The sequence below is a fragment of the Strix aluco genome, chromosome 8 (genome assembly GCF_031877795.1).
Source record: "Strix aluco isolate bStrAlu1 chromosome 8, bStrAlu1.hap1, whole genome shotgun sequence".
Classification (NCBI taxonomy): Eukaryota; Metazoa; Chordata; class Aves; order Strigiformes; family Strigidae; genus Strix; species Strix aluco.
The window spans coordinates 624,497-648,753 of NC_133938.1; the positions used below are offsets into that span (position 1 = coordinate 624,497).

Consider the following 24,257-nt stretch of genomic DNA (forward strand, 5'->3'; position numbering starts at 1 on the left):
GATAAATGCCAGAGAAAAAGATGCGTTGTGTTTACAGTCAAATTACATTGATATAATACACAGTGCATTCTTAAAAACAGCACGAAATGGAAAAATTAAAAATGCAGGCATTATAGAAGCAAAATTAAAAATAAATGATCTGAGCTAACTGAATATAAACAGCATGAACAAGCTTTTTCCCACCTGGTAGCACTAAAGTATATACCGACTGGCTGAAAAAGGATGGCAGAGCTGGACAGGCTCGCGTGGTCCGCAGCCTGAGCCAGGGCACGGCGCAGCCTGAGCCAGGGCACGGCGCAGCAGCATCACCTCCTGCACACCTCCTATGCATTTGAGAAGGGGGGGTGGGAACAGGGAACACAGAAAAGTCCATTTAAAATTGTACACATAAAAAAAGGCACTTCCCGTTTTGATCAGGCCTGACCAGAAAGTGTAGCCGCATGCTTCTCTATTTGGAGCTGGATCTCTGGCACCTAAACCAGAAAGAAACGCAGGTCTTCATCAGTAAAGAGTGGGGAAGGGGCAGAGAGACCAGATGCTGCTGTTGCTCTGGAGAGGTGCAGGGTGGTGCCAGCTCACCAGCGGTTCACCTCTCTGCTGGCCCCTCCTCTGTCTGCACGAGGGTTAAACCTCACTCCAAGGACTCTGACAGCTCAGCTTAGAGAAATACCAAATGTAGGTTTCCACGTGGCACACATCAGCAAATCTGTGGGTAACAAAAAGTTGGTATCTGCCCAATCAAACTACCAACTTCCAAACACTAATAGTAAAAACAAAATAATCAGTATGTCTTGATAACAGGTTTTGACCCCAATAGTATTAGTCACAAGGGAAAGAATGATCTCTCATGCAAACATTTTTCCTCTGATGAAAGCCGAGAAAGTGTAAAAAAATTACAAAATAAAGGAAAATAGAGAAAGAAAATGATTAATGCTTAAGACAGGATGTCTTGATTTAAAAAGTACTTTTAATGATTTTGTCTCTACCTGTTTGAAACACTACTGTGAAAAGGCAGCACGAAAAGAGAGAAACATGTTATTGCTGTATCATTCCATGTTGCTGGAGCTAGTGTTCTACTCTGGAAAACTTTTAAAGCAATTTCTAATTAATTTGTTCTGTATCATATTCTTACTGACAAAGACTACAAACCATAATAATAGGCACCCCAAGAAAAGTCAACAATTAGTGTTTTCAGAGATCCGGAATATTTCATTACTTCTTTCATCAAAAGAAGTGTTTATCTGCATTTGCTGCATTATTAGTGTTATGCTACAACAACATTGTTAATGCAATTTCATTATTTCTACGTCAACGAAATCAGAGAAAAGATCTGTGTACTTTTTTCTCATGATTTTCACAAGCTGGGAAGTAATCAATCATCCACAAATGAAGCCAGGAAATTTGTTCAAGTACTGTTCATTCTACAAATCAGACTTCTCTTTCTGTCTCTGTAGACAAATTTCATCGTAAATTTGCTTCCTGAACTTCAACATGTCTTCTACATCTTTGTAGGTGAGCATTTCTTCAACAGACAAGAGCTGAAAGCCACTCAATTCAAAAGCTGACATGTGCTGCACAGAATTTAACATTTTTAACGACATTCTAACTGATTCACTTAAAGTAGAACAAACAGGAAAAATCCTAGCAGTCCACAACCCCAAGTGCGTGTTCTCACCGGAGAAGAGCTGCTCTGAAACCTTTACACCCCAGAGGGCCAAGCATTCCAGTAAGCCGACGCCAAAAAACTGGAGTGAATGGATATCTGACAACAATTTCACGCTCTTTTTCAAGTTGTCTTCTACACCAAACGCCATACTTACGTACTTTACCTGACCATTAATTTTTATACTTAATGAACTCAGGAGACAGCCAGAAGGCACGGCTGCTCTCACATCGATGTACGCTCCACTGACGATGCTGCTCTGCCCCACCGAGACTTCGGGCCCGATTCGGGAGTACTCAACGACGGACCCAGGCCCGATCCGACAGCCAGGCTCCAGGACGCTCTGAATGACACTGGTGGATCGGCCCAAGGTCGCAGCTTTGTCGGAAAAGGCGCTAAAAGCCACAGAGAGAAAGTCAAGCTCAAATTTCAGTTTGCTATCAGTTGTAAAATGAAACAAATACTCTTGAGTAGTTCCAATGTGGTAGAACTTAGAGTTGTTTAAGACGATGACATTGAGCGCAGTTCCCCTCAGAAGAGAGTACAGCTTCTGCCGCACTTCTACCAACCCCGACTCCTCTTTTGTGATGTTACATGTATTTTGTGTGTAATCTTGAGTGGCTCCGGGCCCCAGGGCCTGGAGGAAGTCACCGTATGCATCTATTTCACAGCAAAGAGCGCCCATCTCCTTGTAAAACGTCAGCAGCTGTTTTGCAACACTATGATCGATGTAGAATATACTGTCTGTATACACACACTCCGAGTCCACCTCTGAGTCACCGCACTCCCCCGAGCTCTGCCGAGCAGAACCCCCTCTCACGCACACCGCGCCGCACCGGCGCATCGTCTCAACGTCGGGCTTGTGAAGGAAGTGACGGCAAGACGCGTACTCCAGGCCTCCCTTTCCTGAAAAACTGGACTGATCTAAAACAAACACTCCGTGAGTGGTGCCAACTGCCAAATCTGAAGGGTGAGCTAACGCCGTAAACCCAGGTTTATCAAACGTGATGGTTTCCGTAACGCCAGTGCTGTAAAGCTCTATGTCATCCGAACACGTCACGAGAATTCCGGGTTTCATGTGGCGGGGGAAATCAATGTACATGGCGAGCTTCAGCTCCAGCATCTGGTAAACGGGATCGCCAAAAGGCAACGCTGTGAAAATCTTTCCCAGGGCACTTGCGTTCGGTAAACGTTGACTGTAACCACCTTGACGAAAAGACATTTTTAATTGTACAGAGATGCTGTGCACAAGTAAGCAAAGCCTAAACCTATACAGCTATTTCACATACACACAAAGGTATAAAAAAACCAAACCCAGCTTGGTAACACACTAAGTGTTCCTCAAAAAATGACAGATCTAAAGAAAATCATCAATCATTCTTCCAACATTTCTCAAAGCAGATCTGAATTTATGTCCAAAATTCAGCATGCCTTAAATAGCTTATTTTAAAATTGTGGCTGATTTCATTACCTTTAGTTTGCTTCAGAGCTGGAACATGGACCACTTGTCTACAACTAGAGAAGAAAGCAAACGACGCCTGCTTTTTGCTTGAAAAAAGGAGGATTCCCGCACCCTTGCTCGGAATTTTAAGTCTTGTTATCACCTGGTTTCTCTCTTTCTCCCACACAAAACCGATGCCCCTTTTGGGAGTGTTCTGCCTAACCCGACAGGACGGCGACCGTTCAGTCTGCCTGCAGCGACAAGGCACCCAGCCCCCCAGAGAGGGCCACGCTCCCTCAGTGGGTATTTCAAGGCAGAAGCTTCATTTGGATACTCTGAATTACACTTCTTTCTCCACTGTCTGATCAAACAACTTAAGTGCTGAGAAGAAATGCTTAAGTGACAATAATACCTTTTAAGCATCAATCTAAATTCAAATGACTGGACCAGATACACTTGGGATTACTTTTCTGAGGGAACCGTATTTCAGAACTCTGACTCCTCTGCCATCATATTATTTTTAGAAAGAAAAAAAAAAAAGGCATAGCATTTACCAGAATGGATTAGCAGCACAATAAAAGATGTCCATTTATCACCATACAGATCCTCCAGGCACCGGAGAACGTGAAGTGTTGATCCACCATTTCCTAAAGAAAAAATATTTTAGTATCTGCTGAGAGGAGAACCAAGACCACCTGCACTGATGCGTGAAGCGTACTGGGCTCTGGCGCTGCAGAGGGGTGATCAGGGAGCACATTTTAAATGCTGCCTTCTGCTGCAGAAAATAAGTTGTCATTTATTTTTCAGAAGCTGTTATGACTGCAGGGACGATCTTTTAAACAAACCTGAGTATCAGCGGATGCAGAGATACCTATCGGAAATTTCCTAAACCAGTTCTGACAGAGCGGCCTTTCCACTGTACCGTGTTAGATGAAATCAGGCAGAGAGGCAGACGGACAGTCCCTCTGGAAGCCTCAAGCGCTCGCAGCGAGGGCATTTAGAGCAGCCAGCTCCTGGGAAAAGACCATGTTGCCCCCTCCCAGTCATTTAGTGAACAGCCCCCACGTTTGATGCATTTCATCATTCTGAGAGGCCGTAACTTAACCATAAAAACTAGCTCCAGCAGGAAATAAGTCAGACAAAGCTCGCTGAGGACTTCGAGAAAGTGTTCAAAAGTACTTCTGACATTTACAGTATGCAAATGAAGAAGCAGCTTTGGGATATGAGGCAACGGTTTGGGATATTTTTATGTGCTCCTACAGCTTAAAATTGCTAGATTTCCAAAAATTAATCTCTGCGTATTATTCTACACTGCAGATATGACTGCTGAGACTAGTTACTTCCTACATCAAAGTGAACAGGAATGAAGAATTATAGGATGGTATTTTGGACGGTCAGACTACTTCCAGGTTTTTGCCGCTCATTGGGTAATATATTAAGACATATTCAAATTGTTTAAATTTGAACAATCAGGTTAAGTATATGAATTTACAAACCCCATGAGTTAGTGTTATCCTGAATTCCATCCGAACCGCTCAGAAGAGCCATGCAGTGCCACCAGCACACACTTACTGACTGTCACATCCCAGACGTCAAGACGGGCAGCGCGAGGCCCAAACTCAACTTACATTGGGCCCAAAAACTGGCCAAGGCGCAACGCTGGCAGCGCTCAGCTGAGTCACACCTGGCGGCCTCAGCACCTGCGCTTGGGGCTTCACTAACGCCGCAGCCCTCGGCAGCGCTGCGGAGCCCTTCCGCTGCAGGCGGCGGCTGCCGTGGCACAGGGGTGCGATTATCGGGGTACGGGGGCGATGAGCGCACACACGGCCTGTGCCGCGGGCGGACAGGGCGCAGCGGGCCCAGCCCCGCGCTCAGGCCGCAGCGGCTCCTCCTCCTCCGGCCATCGACGCCCGAGCCCGGGCCGGGGCAGCCCGGGGTCGGCGGGACGGGAGGGGGGGCCTGGCCGGCATCCCCAAGCCCCTCCGCCCCCCGTCGCTGCCCGCGGGGAGCCCACGGCGGCTGCCCACCGATCTTGCGTCCCGGCGGATCCACGAAGACGTGGTAGCGCGCGCCCAGCGGCAGCTCCCTCCTGCCCAGCTTCTCGGCCAGCTGCTGCCGGTAGCCCCGCGCCTGCTCCGCGTCGGCCGCCGTCACCGCCACCACGTCCCAGAACTCGCCGGGGCGCGCGGCCCGACCTGCGGGGCACAGCGGGGCACAGCGGCGTCAGGCGTGGCCCCTCCGGGCCCCCGCGGGCCTCACCGGGCCCCGCCGCCCCCCCCCTGCGGCCGCCCCACCTCTGAGCGCCGCCAGCCGCACCAGCCGCCGGCCCGTGGCCTCCCGCCGCGCCGCGCTGCGCTCCCCCGCCGCCGGCATCGCCCGCCCCGCGCCCGGAAGAGCCGAGGCGGGGCCCGCCGGGGCAGGCGGGGCCGCGGCCGGGGCCTGGGCCCAGCGCTCAGGGCGGGGCCTTGCTCGGGGTCGGGCCGGGGCCCGCCTCGGCCGCCCGGGGAGCGGTGCCACGCCGGGAGAAGGCGGCGGCTACCCCGCCACCGCGCTCGCTTCCACTCGCTGCTTTTATTTTGAACCTTTCGGGGTTAAAGAGGCCCCGTTCCCTCAGCTCCGGGGCCTGGCGGCCGCTCGCCCGAAGGTAAGCGCGGCCCGCCTCGCTGGAGCCCTGCCCGGAGAAACTCTTGTTTGCCGTGGCCCGTGGGTTATTTAATGCAAACGAGGGTTTTTAAGGAAAGAAATCCCTTTCCCATTCACTTTAGTTGTACAACTCGTAGAAAATACGTTCCTACACGCAGTCTCAAATCCGGGAGTGCTTTGCTGCCTCAGAACGCAGCTCCGAGGCGGAGGGCCCGGTTCCAGTGGGGCTGATGCCTGTGGGCTCTGTGCTTGTAGAAACTGGTTCTGGGCATGTTTACATTTCAGTGGCGGGCACAGGAGGGAGCAGGATGAGTCAGGCTGCTGGCTTGGCAATCTAATTAGGAACAGAACCCTAATTGCACACGAACTAGTGCGCTTCAGTGTTCGCTGTGCACCCCTGAGCTGTTGGGGTGTGCTGGGGACCCCCCAGCCCTTGCTGAGCTGAGGGACCCCCCCTTGCTGAGAGGGGTTTGGATTCCGTGAATTGATGCTACAAGAACTGACTGCCCGCTCCTCTGCTGTGTGCGATTGTCTCTTATCTACTGGCAGTAGCTCACGCAGCTGAGAGTTTTTCCTGCTGCAGATCTTTGTCCTGGAAGTTGTGATTTTTGATCCGTGGATTTCATCTGTCCCCCTGAACTTAGAGTCAGCCGAGACTACGGATACCAAACACAAACAGGTGAAAGTGAAAGGAGGGCTTGTTTTGACAAGTTCTCATTATACATAAATCTTACAATAAAAAGTAGCTGTAAGAGCACTATAGGAGCAACTGAAAAAAATAATTTAGGAAGTTAAAAAAAGTCACAAAAATCCATAGTTTTTCATTATTGTAAACCACTGACAGAGAAGATTAAAGAAAAAAAGATGAATACTTCGCTGCTGCTTTGTCAGTTTGAGACTCTTCTGCGATGCATGTGCTAACGGCTTTAATCAGTGTACAGCACAAAGGTCTGTGCCTGCCTCATGTTCTCTGTTTACTCCTGTAAGGAACAGTCTATTTTGTTGGAACTCTACTTTTGCTCTTTTCTTTGTGTTGAGCTTTCATTGTTGACAACAACTCTATTGAGAAAATGAGAAAAAGTTCCTGGATCCCAAGTCCAGCTGTAAAGACATAGGTTAGTTACAACAGCTGACGATTCACTGCTTTTCACAGGGTTTTTTAGTACAGTTTTCCCCTTTCTTACCTGCTGGTTAACGTAGCGTTAGTGATGAATCCTATCAGTCAGCTGCATTTCATGAACCCAATTAAAAACTGCATCACCCCAATTACATTAAAAAGTGCTCTAGACACTGAGCAAATATTTTCTGTTTTAAATCAAAAGAATGAGTGATACTTAATGAAGCTGGGAAGCCTCACACATTAACCAGCCAGTCTTCCTGTGTCCCGTTCCTTAGGAGTAATTATTTGCCAAGGGAGAATTCCTAGCTTTCTGAGTTGGAAAAAAGGAATTGAAGTTGGGAAATCTTTTTATTGTGTTATGGTAGATTCCCCCTTACTGACTGTGCTGTTAATCTCTGACTCATGTGTCTTATGGCACTGTATATAATAAATACAGCTCAGGAGAGGTGTCTTTTGTAACTCATATATCGCTGAATACTGACACAGTTTTCACAGGGTGATTAGAAATACATGCTAATTTACAAGTCATTTAGGAAACTACTAGAGATACAAAGTAATTAATGGTTTACTGACAATAATACCAATTTCTTTTTAACTGCAGCAAGCCTTTGAAGCTATAATTGGGACCCTAATGCTTGCGATGAAATATTGCTGCAGTTCAACAGAATTTGTGTTTTGAACTTTTCATCATTAGTCAGACTTCCTAATGCATACGCTGCTGTTTGCACCCTCTAAGATAATCCAAGTCTAGAATAATTATTGGATCCAACTCTTCATGGTAATAATTTATTTTAAAATTATTTCAGTCGTGTGGTTATTTGTACTTTTAATAGTAGTATTTTATAATCACTTAACCTGATAGTTGGTTCCAGGAAATAATAGATTTTCGTCAATACTGCATTGCAATACTGCAGAGATACGCGTTTTGTCCGAGTGCTGAAAGCAGAGGTGTTCACTGGTTGTGCTTAGCAGAGACTCCCAGGAGAGCAATAGCAGAGCAAAACTACTCACACCGCGGTGTATTTAACTGAAGTGTAAGTCCCCACATTGCGTTTTTCTATGGAAATTGTGGTTACAAAGCAGCAGAAAGCTCCCACGTTGTGTGTGCAGCTGACAGCCACCTCACCCCCGTCTGGTGGTGGTGGTGTCCCTTCTCCTTCCGTGCTCGGGGTGAAGAGCCCGAGATGCGGCCTGGGGCTGCGATCCCTCTGTCAAGTAGAGAAAATGGGTTAGTACACAACTCATTGTGTTTGTGTTGAACATTTGGTTGAGTAAATAAAATGGGAGCGTTGTGGACTCGTGCCAGCGGTTAGCAGAGTGCTTTCTGTGACCGTTTGGATTGCAATGTGCCGCGTACCGTATGTTGGGAGCACAACACTACTTCTTACTTAAACAATTAGTGCCACTGGAGTTTGTTCTACCCTGTGGGCATATGGTACTTCATACATAGTATTATAACAAATACCTGGATTTTTTCTTTGGTTATCTGAAATTCTCCTTTTAAAGCTGAACACATAGCCTTTCATGGAGTCTTTGTATGCTTCTTTTCCTGGATCTCTGAGGGATGACTCAAAGAAGAGAGCTTATCAGGAGGAAGTTAACTGAATACTGAACACCTTGTTTCTGCTTCAAAAAATCTGATACTTGATTGTCGACAGACTGTTGCTCAGAGTCTGTTGCAAAGAAGTTAGAAGGTCTGGTCACAGTTCAGTTAAATGGGCTGTATCTAAGGAATGTGGGGCCTTTGCAGTATTGTTTTTTCACTTAAAATATATATCCTCTGAAATAATGATGTTATGAATACTGATTCACTTGGTGTGCTGGAGCTCCATGCACATCAGGTGAATAATACTTCGTGAAGATGCAAAAATGAAGTTGGTTTGTCTTTACACTTGTGTAATTGTATTCCTTAGGAGCAATATATATTTTGAATAAAGTATGAGTTCTTCATGGAGGAAGCTCTTCTGAGTGAGTATATTAATTTTTTCACTAGGAACAAGTGGCTACATCTTGGGCTCACAGAAGTTTTGCCGTTTGTGATAAAAAGGCAAGTGTTTTTTCCATGCCTACACTGCTGCTTGGTGAGAAGGCCTGATGCCAGGAGTTTCAGTGTTTGAGCTCTCCCTTCCTTTGTAAATGAGTGGAAAGGATGATGGTGATAACACGGTTAGTTACGTGTGAATTCAAGATTTTTCAGTATTGAAATGCATTTGGCTTAAGGGCTGTAGCTTGAAAAAAAAATCTTTGCTCTACGGAGAAAATGATAAAACAACTTCTTGTGGGTATTTTGTACATGCTTCAAATGACATAAATAAACAATAGGAGAAGTCTGTACGACAGCTTACATATTGTAAGCTGGTAATGATTTATTGTTCCTGCTGTGCGTTGAAGTGCTTCATCTGTCTCTCCTGAAATGGTTAAACTGGGGAGGCATCTGCTGCTTCCCCTATCCCCAAATTTACTCTGAAGGTTTTCCTGTAGATATTTGGTATATGTTTTCCCATTCTCAGTTTTAATCTACTGTTAATCTACTGTTTAATCTTTCAGTTCATGGAGCAAAAGCTGAACTTTAATCTGCAGTTTCACATTTGATCCCCTGATCTCTGTGTGTGCTGGACATAAAATGAGACAGAATAAGCCAGAAACAGAAAAATTCTGCAACGCTGCTTAGAACAAGCTAATCCAAAATTCCAGTGTAATGAATGGTTTGCAGTCAGTCCAGCTTTGTTAGGTGTGCAGAAAGCTGGCGCTGCATTGCGTGGCTCGGGGTGCCTGGTGTTTGCCAGCTGCTGTGGTGACCGCTGAGTTTCAGGTGATCATCCTGCAGCTGGGAAGGCCGGGTTCAGCCCTGGGCTAGTTGGTAAACTGACTTGTGTTTATTCCAGTATTGAGCTGGCCTGTGTATGATGGTTTATAATCTTAGGTGTTGATAAATTAAGTTTTCCTAAAGGATGAATTTTCATCATTATTTCAGATACGGCATGCTCTGGGTCTAGTGTTTGGGAAGGCATGAAGGAATTAAGTCTACTGTATCTTCATGATAATGGAATTGGAAAAATGGCTAATATGCATTCATTATCTTCCAGTCCTGATCTGAAAGGCCTCACCTTGTTCGATATCCCCCTGAACCTGAAAATTGCCAGTAGGCATATTGTTGTTAATGGCATTTCCTCCCTCAAAGCACTGGGTTATTATGTAATTTCTGATGAAGAAATCGTTGGGAGCTGGAAACTTCTGACAAATCGTTTTGCCATTGTCTTCTTGACATCCCTCCTGTCACTAGAGAGGGAAGCCAGCCCGTAGCACGCTGTTCTCTAAAAGGTTCAGTTGTGAGGATGATTTCCTAATTGCTTGGCTCTTGTTTGATTAGAGAGTCATTAACATGATATTTTTTTGAAATGTGTTCAACCTAATAGGATTAGGGATCTGTTACTGCTACCAGAAATGTTTATTTGATGTGGCTGCATAATGTTTTTAAGGTGAGGTAGTGGAATTGCACGGTACTGTTTTTTCAGAAGCGTTTATGTATTAAGAACAACGCTTAGCTGAATAGGTGTAGTCCACTTAGCTCAGACTAAGTTCCTAATTCTTTTGTTCTTCATGTTTGTTAGCACCTCCCGGTACATCCTTTGGTGGAACAGGTCATCTGTGACCTCTTTGTACATGTTAAGCCAGCTGAGCTTCCCAGTTTGAGCTTTTTGCAGAGCTTGCACCAGGTTGCAGTTGTGGGGTCCCCTCTCTAGATGCAGGGAAATGGCCCTTGCCTTCCAGTGTGCCGTTAGAGCAGCCTGCCTGCCGGCTCTCCCGGGGGCTCTGCTCTGAGCTGGGCTCAGTGCTGGGGTCTGCTCTGAGCTGGGCTCAGTGCCGGGGTCTGCTCTGAGCCGGGCTCAATGCTGGGGTCTGCTCTGAGCCAGGCTCAGTGCCAGGCGCTGTCTCCTGTGGTGTCTCCTGAGAGGTGGATTGAGCAGGCTGGGGCCATCGCCGTGGCCCTGGGGCCAAGTGGCAGGCACAGAGATCTTTTAGGAATCATCTTTAATACTTCATCCCTGCTCACTTAATCGGACAAGACACTCGCGGATGTGGACAGAGGAAGCCTGTGCTTTATCTGTGCGGGGTTTCCGTCTGGCCCGGGTCTGTATTGTCCCGTCTTTCCCTACGCCTCTTTGTCTGTTTTCCCCAGGACTCTTCCAGCATGCCTTTTCTCATCTGGGCTGGATTTACAGCTAAACGAAATATTTCTTGTTTGCTACAAAGTCGTACTAATTTGTTTTCCTCTATAGTCAAGGCTTTCCACTGGGCTTTTTAAAACTTCCCCATTTATTCTTTGTGTGAGCCCTTTCTAAACATTTTCATTATAATTTCTGTTACTTTGTCTTTGGGGAACCCGAGTCCTTTGCCTGAAAGCTGATAGGGAAAAACTCATTCTCCTGCTTCTGACTGTTCTCTAAGCCTAGTAGTTATTGTAAAATATTTTCCATTTTCTAGGCCAGTGGGCATATGATAAATCTTTCATCAAAACTGGCCACTTGGAGACACTTAATGATAAAGCTATTTTTTTATTAAAAATGTTCATCAAAATCCATGACTTCATACAGACAGGGTCTCGTACTACTGATTGCACATAGGACAGTATTTTTTCATAGGCTATTTGTAAATTGATTGTTGCCTTGGTGACTAAGGATAGCAAAGACACCAGCAAAAACATTTAAACTGTTCTTTAAAATTTCTGACCATATTTTTGTAAATGATCACTCAGTTTTACTCAGGTCCCTTTTGATGTAGCAAAACTATTGCTTTTGGAAGTAATTTCAAGGGCCTGTTAATAGTCAATCATTATTTAATCTATACGGTTTTAAATATGCTAGTGATTTAAAAAAGAATACTTTCAGAAATAAAAAAAAGCATGAAGAATTCTGTGCATAGAACAGACCATGCTCTTACTTAACATAGCATAATTTTATAGGCTATGTAAATCCACTGATGTTATGAGATAGGAAAATTTCTATGTTATTTGCTTCTCCCAAAGCACAGTAACACGAGACACTACCTCAGAGTAAACCCTACACGATGGCTGCACTGTGAGCCGGAACGTGGGATCTGCCCAGCTTGGGACTCGGTGCTGTTCAGACCGTACGCCTTCAAGGACGTTGTATTCCAACTGTATGTGTTAGAATTACATGCACACTGCCTTCAACCAGCTATTGCTTTTGTCATTGAGGATGAGTCTCGGCATTTGTTTGCTAATAGATTTAATTCAATTTGTTGAAGTCAGGTGAATGGCAGAAAACAAGTACTGTAAATAGCATGTCTGCTGCGGATAAAATCGTTACTGCATTTTCATTTTATCTCTTACATTGTTAAGAACTTGATTCTATTTCATTGTGAAGATGTAAAATAACTACATTTGCATATAAACCTGCCCATACTTCATAACTACAAGAGCAATCACTCCAGTAATAATATTAAAAAGTGAAAGTATTTGATATCTATATTTATTTAGTTGGATGACTTTATCAAAAAGTTCATATATCAGGATTGTAGTGTTTTGTCAGATCCCAGTGCTGAAACTATTTCCAGAAGCTATCCAGACTTCATGGGTTTTATTTGTTTGGTGGAGTTAGTAGATGTTAATAGATGCAGTTCTGTTGCTCAAAACATTTTTCCATTCAAGCCTTTTTTGATAAGTCAGTGTAGAGCATCCTGACTTTATTTTGTGTGCTTTTCTCTCTAGCTTGGATGTGTAGCTGTGCTTTTACCAGCTACAACAATTTGTGCTGTTCCCCACCCTTACTTGTGTACTTGGATTGGAGTAATTTTCCTGGGCCTGGGAGGCTTTCTGCAGTTTGTTGACGTTTTAGCATATAGTTGTTTTCTTATTATTTTCATGAAGTAGGCTATTTTCTTGCCGCTTTCGAGAACAAGGTTTTACCTCATGCTTTTTCATTGCCATCTCTCCTGTCTAGTATAAGAATGTATTAATGGAACATCAAAGTACTAGTATTCTTCAAAAGGGGGAAGAGGGGGGCTGAGTGCATTTGACAGAATTTACTTCTGATTCTCACAAGCTTTGGTAACCTGTAATATATTTATGCACTTTTCCTTGGAATGAAAGTGTGTTCTTGTGAGCAGGTGAGGCAGAAGTGCAGAGGGATGCCTGTGGAGGAGGTGAAACATGCAGTTACCGAACGTTGTTCAACATACAGGGCGGGGAAAAGGGTGGTTTTGGGATAGATTGCTCCTTCCCTCCCCAGAGCAGGTGGTGGGTTCAGGGCCACCTTAGCTTTGGTTACCGATTTGTGAACTCCCCCCCCCTTCTAGTTGGTATAACCAGAACTGAACAGTAGTCCTGGGGAGAATATTCAACTGACCTTAACAGTGTTACTGTAGCCAATTTAATTTCTTTGGCACCCATTTATTACCTATTGTTGTTACATTTTTTCATTGATGGTGCACTGTTTCTTTCCACCATTTTATGGGTATTTCAGAAATCGGTGAAGTGTTCTGGTAACATCGTAGTATCAGAACGTATCACTATTATCAGAATATTCCTCTAAATGTGCCTTACTTTGCATTTATCAACACTGAATTTCACCAGCTGCTGTTTCGTTTGCTTACCTCTGTTGGGTTCCTCTAAAGATCCTCTGGTCTGTATTATCTCATTAGTTTCATGCGATGTGCTTTCTGCTGTTTCACAAAATGACTGTTGTTAAAGATGGTTAATAAATTGTCCATGGCGGTCTGGAGAGCATGCCCTGAGTTACACCGACCGTGTTTGCCAGTGTGCTGCCCTCTAAAATGCCAGCAGAGAGCAAGGAGGCATTTTTCTTTCTGCTCAGAAACTTTGCTGCTTTGTTCCTAATCTATGGGAGCTGTTATTTCTGTTTTAGTTTCAGTCATTTTATTTGGCACTGAAATGGGGCTCGCTAGTGGCCCTGAATTTGCAGGGTCACTGCTGGCACCTTAGAAAGACTTGTGGCTTTTACCATACACTGGCACTCCTGTGTAGCCACTGATTTTAAGCAAGAAAGAGTATTTTCTGTTAGCACCTCGCCCTTGGGCTTAAACATCCTTCAGAGAAAGCCCAGGTTAATGCTGCAGCTCTGGATCCCGTGGGGTGAGGTCCTGCAATTGGTTTCGGTGGAGAAGCCACGCTGTGCGTGTGGTGAACCCCGGGGAGGGCGAGAGGGGCGTAAAGAGCTGCGGGTTTCTGTGACAATGAGAGTGGGTAAATGTGGGACCAGGGAGCGGGACGACTTCCTCTCACTGCCTGACGATGGTGCTACAGTGCTGTGGGAAGAATTGTTCCCCTTCATGGTACATCTCGGATTCAGTTCTGGTTATCACCCGTCTCGTTTCTTGGGCTGTCGCTGTATGAGGCTGGTTATGGCTAGTGCTGTTTAGGTGAGAAGGAATGTATAGCTTGTCATACCTAAGTAGGATTGTTGATTGCAAATAGGTAAAGAGAGAGGAGACTCAATCATGCTACCAGAATACTGTATTATTCGTGTTGACATCCATAAAAAGAAAGTAAACGGTATGACCAGCCGAGTGGTAACCCTGGGGCAGGTTCCCCTTTTCAGTAGGCGTGTTCACCTTACAGAAGGCTGTGCAGTTCCTAGTTTGGACGGGTCTAACCTTGACTGACACAAACAGAACTTTCCGTAGCCTGATTTCTTAGTCACTGATGGCAGCCAGTCTGTGCACCCCAGCTTGGCAGGCTTCTTGCCCAAAGGATCTGGGAAGACTCTTGTGTCTGTATTGGCTCTGCAAATATCCCTTCATATTATATAGGAAAATATCCTTCATTATTTGTCCATCTTGCTGAGATATGTTAAATAAGCTTCGAGGAGTTCAAATGTGGATTTTCTTAAATTTTCTAAAATTTCAGACCAGATATTTCATTAATATTAAATAAACATTTCAGTATGCCAGTCCACTTAATTCAACTCCACAAAAGAATTGACTGTGCTCTATTCCAATTTTGAGTACTACCTACTTCTTTATATACTGTGAAATAGTCACAAAAGTTGTTTTTACAGTAGAATTCCTTTGCCTGAACTTCCACTGCAGAGACATTACGTCAGAGATGAAGATAAACAAATTAACAGTCGAAGCACACCTTTCAGCGTGTGATAGGAAAAACTTTATGTACCACATCATTAAACCAGAACAGAACAGTGAGGGTGGAAAGCATTCATCTGGGAAACGAGTAAGTGCACTGTTCAAAACATTTTTTTTCTAAGAAAAATGAGCTCTGCGAACAGAGGGAAGAACCATTGTAAGTGTTCTGGGGAAGTCTGTTAAGAAGAGAGCTGACATGTGGGGCATTGTCACAGAACCATGGGCCGGTGGAGGCCGCGCGGGACCTCTGGGTGCTGTCGGGTCCAGCCCCCTGCTCAGGCAGGGCTGCCCGGAGCTGGCTGCCCGTGTCTGGGCGGGTTCTGAACATCTCCAGGGATGGAGACTCCACCACCTCCCTGGTGGTGCTCGCTCACCCTCTCAGGGAAAAAGCATCTCCTGGTGTCCAGAGGGACCCTCCTGCGTGTCCGGCTGTGCTCATGGCCCCTGGCCCCGTCCCTGGCACCGCGGGAAGAGCCCAGCTCCATCCCCTCTCGGGTTGGGCAGTCCCAGGTCTCCCTGCTCCCGGCCCGCCAGCACCTTGCTGGACTCTCTCCAGCATGTCCACGTCTCCCTGGCACTGGGGAACGGGCCCCAGCAATGCTGACAGGGGGACAGACCACCTCTACCCGTGGGCAACGCTCCTCCTAACGCATCCTGCTGGCGTTCTGACCCCTGTGTCACGTCTGACGCAGATACAAGATAGAGGTAGATCTCTAGGTTTAAATACTGTATTTATGTATGTGAAATATGAAACCTTGACAAGTGAACTGGCCTTTAAATGTCCTGGTGCTTGAAAGTACCTTCTTGAGGAAGGGGTGGGGGAGCTGAGAGGGAGGGGGGTACAGGGACTCCGGGGCTGGGGTGACTGCAGGCGGGTGACTTTGGGGCACATTTGTTGCCCTGTTACTGCAGTGTGATCCCATTGCTGCTGCACCTGAGGCACAGGCACATGTTACGTATTTTAGGTATGCCCCCACTGCAGTCTCTCCAGGCTACGTCTGTGTGCATCCTGTGCTTTGCTGTGTTGTTGTGGCCCAGGCGAGCTCCTGCCGCCGAGCACGAGGCGCGTGTTTAGATGCTTCATCTTTTATAATGCTTAAGCAAGAACTGCTCTACTGTCTTGTCATATCAAGTATAAAGAGCATCAGAAAATCTACTTTTATGAATAGAAGAAAAAGCTTGCTTCCTTTTTAGATAGAACTTTTCTGCTTTTCTCTCTGTCCAACACCTTTTTGCCCTTCACAGTTTCAAGGTAGGATGGTATTGTCCTACTCTTCTCAGTTAATGATAATTTTCACCTCAGAGAGCAGAGCTAGGATATTTTTCTTTTTAAGTTTAAAAATAACAAAATTATACCATGTAGGCCATGTGGCAGAAGAAGGAAGTGAGAAAGATGAAGGGGAGTTCAGAGCAAGGGGGTTGGTAGAATTGTGGGATTTTGTCCTTTCTCGTTGCTGTAAGTGATTTATCTACATTACTCTGTCCCTTCTTTAAATGGGCTTATATTCTACAATTTTAATTTCATAATGACTTTCATATGGAAAATTCCTGCCATAATGGGGAGTGAGAATATGATTAGTTTTGAACTAACAATGCTGATTATTTGAACCTGAAAAGCAAACTTTGCTGAAGAGGTGGATTCAGCTGTCATTTCTGGAAATCAAGTACTCAGCAATAGACACGATAAAGTAACCACTTATGTAGTCTTTAAAGTTTGGGTTTTTTCTTGTCATGTGTCTTTCCAGAGAGAGTATGTTACATTTCCTTCCAGTGCTCCAAGAAGAGCAGAAAAGCCCACAGAGCATTTCTTCCAGTGCTTTGATAAATTGTGAAATACCTGGCCTTAATATAAGAAAGTTTTTATTAGGAATTTGCTCTTTCTTTCCCTAGGTTAATTTCATGTATTTTAACAAGAGTGTGATGAAGTATGAGAGGAGCAGATCTGTGCATTATTCTGATGAGTCTGGTCACTGGCTTCGGTAGATCAGGCTCTGACGTTCAATCAAGTGACTCAGAGGTTTCATGTGTGTTGCCCTGCTCTTAACCTGCTGTTTGTGGCGTGTGTGCTACAGCTGGAGCTGAAGTACAGGGTAGAGAGAAGCAAAGGAACAGCACAACTTCCCCATGATGCGCAGGGCTAATTTCTGTGTCTCTGTTGTGAATTGTCGGAGTTTAAAACTGTCACTTTTCTTTCAGTGCAGCAAAAGGCCTAGAATCAGTGCAGCGAGTTTCCATAAACAACATAAACTGTAACTAAATGAAGTTTTGAACTCTGGAAGGGAATAGCTTGGCCCCTCGTAGGAGGTGTGCCACTGAGGTACTGCTTTTGAGTAAGACATTGAGAAGAGCCCTGACAGCTTGCCGCCGCTCCAGGAGCACGGGAGCAGAGGGCTGGAGCTGGCTCTGGTGGGTGCACGGAGATATTTGTTCATATTAAATCCTGTAGCAATAAGGGCTTTGAGGATTTATAAATATAAATGAAATAGTCTTTTGAGAAGTTTAGTTTAAATGTGTGGAAGAGTAGTTGGTGTAACAGGCAGGTACAGTGTCTTAAAACAGGTGCATACAGGTTTAGTTTTATCATAGCAGAAAGTGCAGGATTTTGTCAGGGGAGTGTTTTATAAAGGGCAGTTACTCCTCAAGTAAGATCTGAAATGCTTTTGCACCAGACAGTCCTGATCCAGCATGGAGATACTTCACGTTTGCATTGGTTGCACCAGGTTTTCTTACAACGTCTCTGCCCGTGTGTGGGAAAGGCCGGCCGTGAGACGGTGGGCAAGGCCCTACCCGTGCTTCCAGCGGATGGAAATCCCTCTGCGGCTGGGTTAAGCTTTGGCAAACACAACCTTTGGCATCGTGGCATGCTGTGTCTGGCCTGAGAAGCGTTACCCCCAGAAACGTCCCCATGCCCGGCGTGTCCTGCCTCGCACCAACCCCCTGCGCCTGCACCGGGCTCGCCCTGACGTGGGGCTTGTCCTCGTGTCCCTGTGCCACCGCTGGCATGGCTGGGGCTGAGAGCGTCCTGGTGTCCTGCGCCTGGTCCTTGTGCTCCTGCAGCAGAGGAGTTTCATTATGTGGGCTAGAAAGAAAGTTTGTTTTGGAGCTGATGGCACTGATAGTTTCTGAGTATTGTGGCCTTCGACATTCTTTATGTTCTGTTAGTGAAAAGGAAAACATTTGGATACAAATATGACAATTGTGCTGATGCTTATAAAACATACAGCTGTAGTTACATAAATGTTGAAGAGATGATAATGATTATCCTTTCAGTTGCAAAAAAACGACTTTCTAATTGTGTTTTTAGTTCTTAATACCCATCCTCATATTTGTGCTTGATGTGTGTCACATCACGCATCCTCTTCCAGGGTAATGTAAAACTGTCACAGATAACAGTTGGACTCTGTGATCTTAAAGGTGTTTTCCAACCTAAACGGTTCTGATTCTGTGTTAGGGAGGTGCTTGGAGATCCGCAGCAGATAGCAGTTAGTAAAGCGACACTAGCGAGGGTGCGTGTGGAGCTGTTGGGAGCTCCCACGTCAGGACTGATGTTAGCTAGGCCCTCACTGGGGATGGATCCTCCTCAACATCCCCCTCCCCGCAGCCCCTCTCCCCATCGCCGGTGGCCCCAGGGACGGGATGTTGAAGTTCCCCCGCCTGCAGCACTGTGCCGTGTTCGCAGGAGCCCGGTGGGTCCTTTTGCCCAGCGTCCCTCCGTGAGGGAGTGAAGCACATGGAGCCTCCTCCTGCCCGGGGCTGCTCCCGCAGCGGCTGGCGGGCACCTTCCAGCAGAGCCCGCAAACCTGCGGCAGCTCGGTGACGCCAGTAAATAGCGTCCTGCCACCGGGCGAAACCTGAACGTGCTGCGGACGCTCGGCCTGTCTCATCTGTGTGGCGTTGAAGGAGTAAATGAAGCTGAGCCTAAGCAGGCGGAGCCTGGGGTTCTCTCCGGGCTGGCAATGCTCTCTGGGCAGCCTGCGGTGGAACAGTCCCAGCCCCAGCTTCCCTCCGCGGCAGGAGAACCCCCGGTGGGGATCCTTGTACCACGAGGGGAAAGGCCAATCCTTCTGACTTCAGCCTTGATTAATTATTCACGCTACCTCCAAGGTAGTATCAGTGGAAAGCACAAAAACTCAGGCAGCAGAAGGATGTGTTGTAAGTTTTGGAGTGCTGTAGTTTGTGTTGCTTTTTATTACGGCGCGCGAGGAGAAGAACCGAGGCTTTGTAACAGTCTTAGAAACAGAATACTCATTTTGCAAACAGTCCCCTGCAAAAATAATTCACAGTCTTGTATCTGGTCATGCTGTGAAAATTTTCCTTGTAAATAAAGTAAAATAGACACTATTTTAGTCTGGTTTATATTGGAATTATAAAAATGGGAGAATTGGATATTACGTATTAATATAGTAGATGGAATATACGTTTTCACATAAATCTGATGCATAATTGAAGCTTGCAGCAGTAGAGAAGGAATACATTTCAAATATAGACATGCAGAAACATCATTTGTGTTATCATCTTCCAGTCATATACAGTTTTATGCAGTGAACTTTGCATTGTCAGAAGATTTTAAAAATCTGTTTAAAAAAGCAGCTATTATAGGAAGTTGTGAAACTTTCAGGAAATTATTAATTTTTTCTTACTCTGTGTTTAGAGTTTAGGGTCCAGAAATTGGTTATTGAAAGGCTTGGTCTGACTCCAGTGGAACAGCACTGGGCTTCCCCTTGACAGTCAGAGCGAGCTCTCGTGCTGCCTCAAGGGAACGTCCTTTCCAGCTTTGTGCTTTGAGCTGTGGTGTAGTTTCAGCAGCGTGTTGGAATGGGCAGATTCTGGGAGGCGGTGGCCTAGTATATGGAGGACAACCTGTTTGAGTCATATTTCAAAGGGCTATGATATTTAATTCAACACAGCAAGACAGTAACTTGTCTTACACAATAAATCTGTTGTCAGCAAACACCAAATTCTAATAAAAACTGAGAACAATTGTGACTGTACATTTTTCTATTCCAAAGACTGGATTTAATGCTATAGTCTTTTCTTCATCGGTCCACTGAAAATGGAAAACACTGATACAGAGAAACAAACAGAAATGAAATTTGGCCTTTCCAGCTGTACGAAGCCATTCCAGCAGCGAGGGGGGAGCCGGCATCGCCGCGGGGTGAGGGGCTGCCTGAGCTGCCCCACGAGGCTCATTTTCACAGTTGTTCCACTCCACGGGATGATGCCAGACACCACCCAGTTAGCTCAGAAAAGAGTGATTTTGCTAGAGTGCATGGATGGAGAAGATTTGCCCCATTTCACTTTGCTGATAGCGCTACTCAAAGAATGAACGTGACTGCTATGCTCAGACGCTGCCGGGGGTTACACAAATGTAAATCGACACAGGGAAAGGTAGCCGGTGTTTGCAAGAGTTTCTTGAAGATAAACAATGCGGAATTCAGAAAACATGTGAAGAAGAGGTCTTGAGATCTGAAAGAGCTTTACAACAACATCACATGAAAAGATCAAGATTATTGAAGATGTGAGGCAAAGGCATACTTGGAAGCAAGAAACAAAAACCATTTGAGTGTTCATTAGGTCAAGACTCCAGTGCTTGACATGTTGCTTTGACACGGGCTTGGTTAAGACTTGACAGATGGAGGAAACGTGAAGATACCATAAAGAAAAGACAAAGAACTGGTGAGGAAAATAGAGAACAAATGAAGAAATGTTAGCAGTTGATCAAACATTTTCAGGATGAGTGGTATGTCTCTTAACACTCCATACTGTAAATATTTTTGTAAATTATTTTTGTATACTTAATGCATCTGTGTGCTTGAAGGACATTTTCAGTAAGTACTTGTTTGTTGAATAAACCAAATCACAGATGAATCATATTCAGCTTCACAAATAGATCAAAATTTGGATTATAGTATCGTAAAGAAAAAGCTCTACTAAAATAAAAACTGCAGACCCAACAGAAACTTAGTGTTTTGTGCTCCTCTGGTGAACTGGAAGAGTGAGATCGGCTTAGGACTGGAGTAGCTGGTGTAGCCGTGTATTGGAAGACCAGAGCCTGCACCGCGGCGGCTCCCAGGCGCTGGGGGAGTGGGCGGGACCCTCCGCACTCGGCCCCTCCTGGCAGAGGAAGCTGCCGGGTTGGAGCTTCCCTTAAAAATAAAGGAGGTGGCTCACGCTTTCCTTCACATCTTTGAATAACTGAAGATAATCATGAATAGTTATACCCTGCCGAAAAGATTTGCTTAGTAATATCTTGCTTAGGTTAGACACAATCGCTTTAATTGTTTATGATGTGGTGCACAGTGCATTGTTAAACTGAATGCTGAATTGAAATTAGTGATGCCAAATTTTAAGTGTTTTCTAACTTGAGCCATTTTGGGTGCAAAAAAAGAATCAAGCATGTCACCGTGTATTTTGGAATATATCCTGGTTCAGTTAGGATAAGATCTTGAACCAGAAAGGTTAATTTTTTAAATGAATGGTAGAAGTAAATTGCCTAATACAGTTTTTCTCTATACCCAGAAATTGCTTTTTTATCGTTTTATTTATAAGTATTATTTTCAAAGGCACTTTACAAGTTGCTATTTGCTCTGAAAATTGACTTAAAAATAAATGTGAAGTTCCATGTTTGTTGGAGCTGAGAGATGAGATAATCCATTTCCATTCTGAGTTTCATCAGTGTTTGTAAGGGTTCTGTGGGATGAAGCTACAGTGGTGCCACAGGTCCCTCATTTTGTCACCTCTGTGTCACCCAAGCCCATCGACTGGGCTCTTTTGATTTGCGCTTGTGATGAATAGTAAATTAATAAATGATGCACAAAACATAACTGAGTGCTGCTCACCCCCCTTATTCTTCAGGCCAAGTGGAATAAGAAACAATAATGGGGTTGTTAAAGATCGATTCCAGAGAGACGTGTGGATTGACTGGGTTTGTCTTGTTTGTCCAGGGGACGGTGAGGAGATGGCAGGATCCTGGTCTGTCAGAACCTTTGTGGAGAATTTCTTCTGTGACTGGAAGCTGGTGCTACAGGCGAATTTGGAGAGTAAGTAAGTTGCAGATATTTAACAGCCAGTGCAATTTGCCGTAGGAACAGCTCGCTTAGAGATGTAGTCACTAAATCAAATTGGATGGATGTCTCTGCATTAGTCAGCCAGAAATTATGGGCTTCATATGGGAATCACAGAATGAAAATTGGTTATGTTATCTGGAAGGTCAGACTAGATAATCATTATGGTCTCTTTCTAGCTGTAAAATCAGCAAATCGGGAAATGCTTATTTTTGTCACAAATGTCGGTGGGTATGATTCTGAACACATACATGCTGCAGCTCTGAAGAGAAAGCCTTGGTCAGGCTTCTCCCACTGCTGGGTTGATCCCTAAGCAGGCGTTTTACTTCACTAACTGTTGTACTAGAATATAATATAATAATTAAAACAAGCGCACGCATGATTATTCCACACAGTCAGGCTAAACCCAAATCCTATCGAGTTGTGCTTTCCTGCCTTTGCAGTATGAGAAGCAGTAACCTGTGCTTCCTGTGGCAGACACATGGTCGCTCTGATGCCTCAGATGAAACATGTTCAGACTCTGAATATTTATGGAAGTGCTGAAATTTGATGTCACTTTTATAATTTGAGCTGAGCTCTCATACAGACAGAATGAAAAAGCACTCATTCCTAGAAACGACAGAACTGTAATACTGGAGCCACTGTTCAGATTTGCCTGGCTAAAACAGATAAACAATTCACCACCACACTGTGGTCTCTGATTTAGCTCAGATTTTTTGTAATCTCACCTAGAACAGTAAATATCTGGTATTTCAGATTGAGTGGTGTGGCATTAAATATTTACGTTGATAAAATAAGTGCTGCAGATCTGTGCAGCTACCTGTCCTTTTTCTTAGATCTAGATTTTTAATACTGCCTAATAACGGGAGGAAAGACCTACCTTGTGACGGTGGCCAAATGTAACCCCCAGCCGTGCCCAGAGGTCCCGCCGTGCCCTTGCCGAGGGGTGGGTGCCCAGCGCCGTGGTGTCACCACTCTGCCTGCGGCTGACACGGCGAGTTCTTCCTGTCTGCTAATGAACGCGCGTCCTGCTTCGCTTTCCCTTGTCGGGGTCACCATTAGCCGGGGTCCTTATTTCTCCATGCGGGAACAGAAACGACGCAACACCAATGTGATGATCAGGTCGTCCATCTTTTTTTTATTATTCCTTTTCTGGTTACATTTATATTCTACTAAGTTCCGTACACGCACTCATCTATCTTCTAATAGGCTACAGGTCATCTACACGCGCTGTTCATGCGCCTCTACAAGCATTTGCATTGGTTAATTGCAATTAGCACGTAAAGCCCAAAACTTGCCAAAACTCCCTTATCTCATACCCTGTTTTGCTCAGACTTGTGTGCTTTTGCTGACCACAGGTGTTTCTCACTTATCTGCTATCTTGTGTGTTTTTGCCAGCCTTATTTTGCTGGCCTTGTCTTCGTCCTTGCATTCTTCTGTCTGCACTAACTTTCTCCCAGCGCGGCCCAGACTCCTACATTCCCTGTTCTCATACAGCGACTTATGCTTTGGGTTTATTTTGCTTAAATTATTTGTGTATCTGTGTCACTGTGGAAATATACCTGCTGTGTGTTGGTGGCCACGCTGCAGAAATCCTCCTCCAGGCCCTGGATCAAACCGTGGAAAAATAACTTATGTGTATTGTTGTTAGTATTAACGCCGCTGGTGGTGGTATAAAGAAAGGGAATGCAGTTCAGAATATTTGCCTGTAAATAGCCTTCCCCCTGCCTAAAATTAGTCTTTCTGGGCAGAATCAGTTAATTTTTTAGCCATACATAATTTGGTTAGAAAAAGCTTTCACAAAAATAAAGATAATTTTTTTTTATAAAAGTTGTATGTTAGACAAATGTTAAATATTTTACAAGCATTTCAGCTTGAAACTTCTTTGCTTAGTTACCAGCTGAAGGTAATATCTGTAATTTATTGGAGAAAAAGCAATTGAAATACTCAGCATAAGATAAATGATCTTTTTAGCTGGAGTATAGAGTCCATAATTACAGTATGAACAGATTAGGAAAAATAACATTCCATCATATCTCCTGTTCAGCATTTACACAAATTCTGGGTATTTATTTAATATTTAAATAGCCCATCTCCAAGAATGTTTTCATTGTTTGATGTGGTCGAGCAGTTCTCTGACACCCTTCATCATTCATCTAGATTGTTTTTGTAGGCATACAATATTTTAAAATTCTGTCTTTTTAT

General features: G+C 44.8%; 1 protein-coding gene across 7 annotated transcripts; it reads right to left on the minus strand.

The window, feature by feature from the left end:
• Positions 1-947: 947 nt before the first annotated feature.
• FPGT (fucose-1-phosphate guanylyltransferase) lies at positions 948-5,507 on the minus strand. 7 transcript variants are annotated; one of them, XM_074831738.1, is made up of 4 exons: positions 5,399-5,507; positions 5,132-5,299; positions 3,659-3,751; positions 948-2,869 (listed from the first exon to the last, which is right to left on the minus strand). In XM_074831738.1, the coding sequence occupies exons 1-4, from the start codon at positions 5,475-5,477 to the stop codon at positions 1,422-1,424; spliced, it is 1,788 nt and encodes a 595-aa protein (XP_074687839.1). In that variant the 5' UTR covers positions 5,478-5,507; the 3' UTR covers positions 948-1,421. The 7 variants fall into 7 exon arrangements, with proteins under 7 accessions (XP_074687839.1, XP_074687845.1, XP_074687843.1 ...); XM_074831744.1 differs by lacking the exon at positions 5,132-5,299 and adding an exon at positions 3,135-3,178 and having other exon boundaries at positions 5,399-5,423; XM_074831742.1 differs by lacking the exon at positions 5,399-5,507 and adding an exon at positions 3,135-3,178 and having other exon boundaries at positions 5,132-5,374.
• Positions 5,508-24,257: the final 18,750 nt, after the last annotated feature.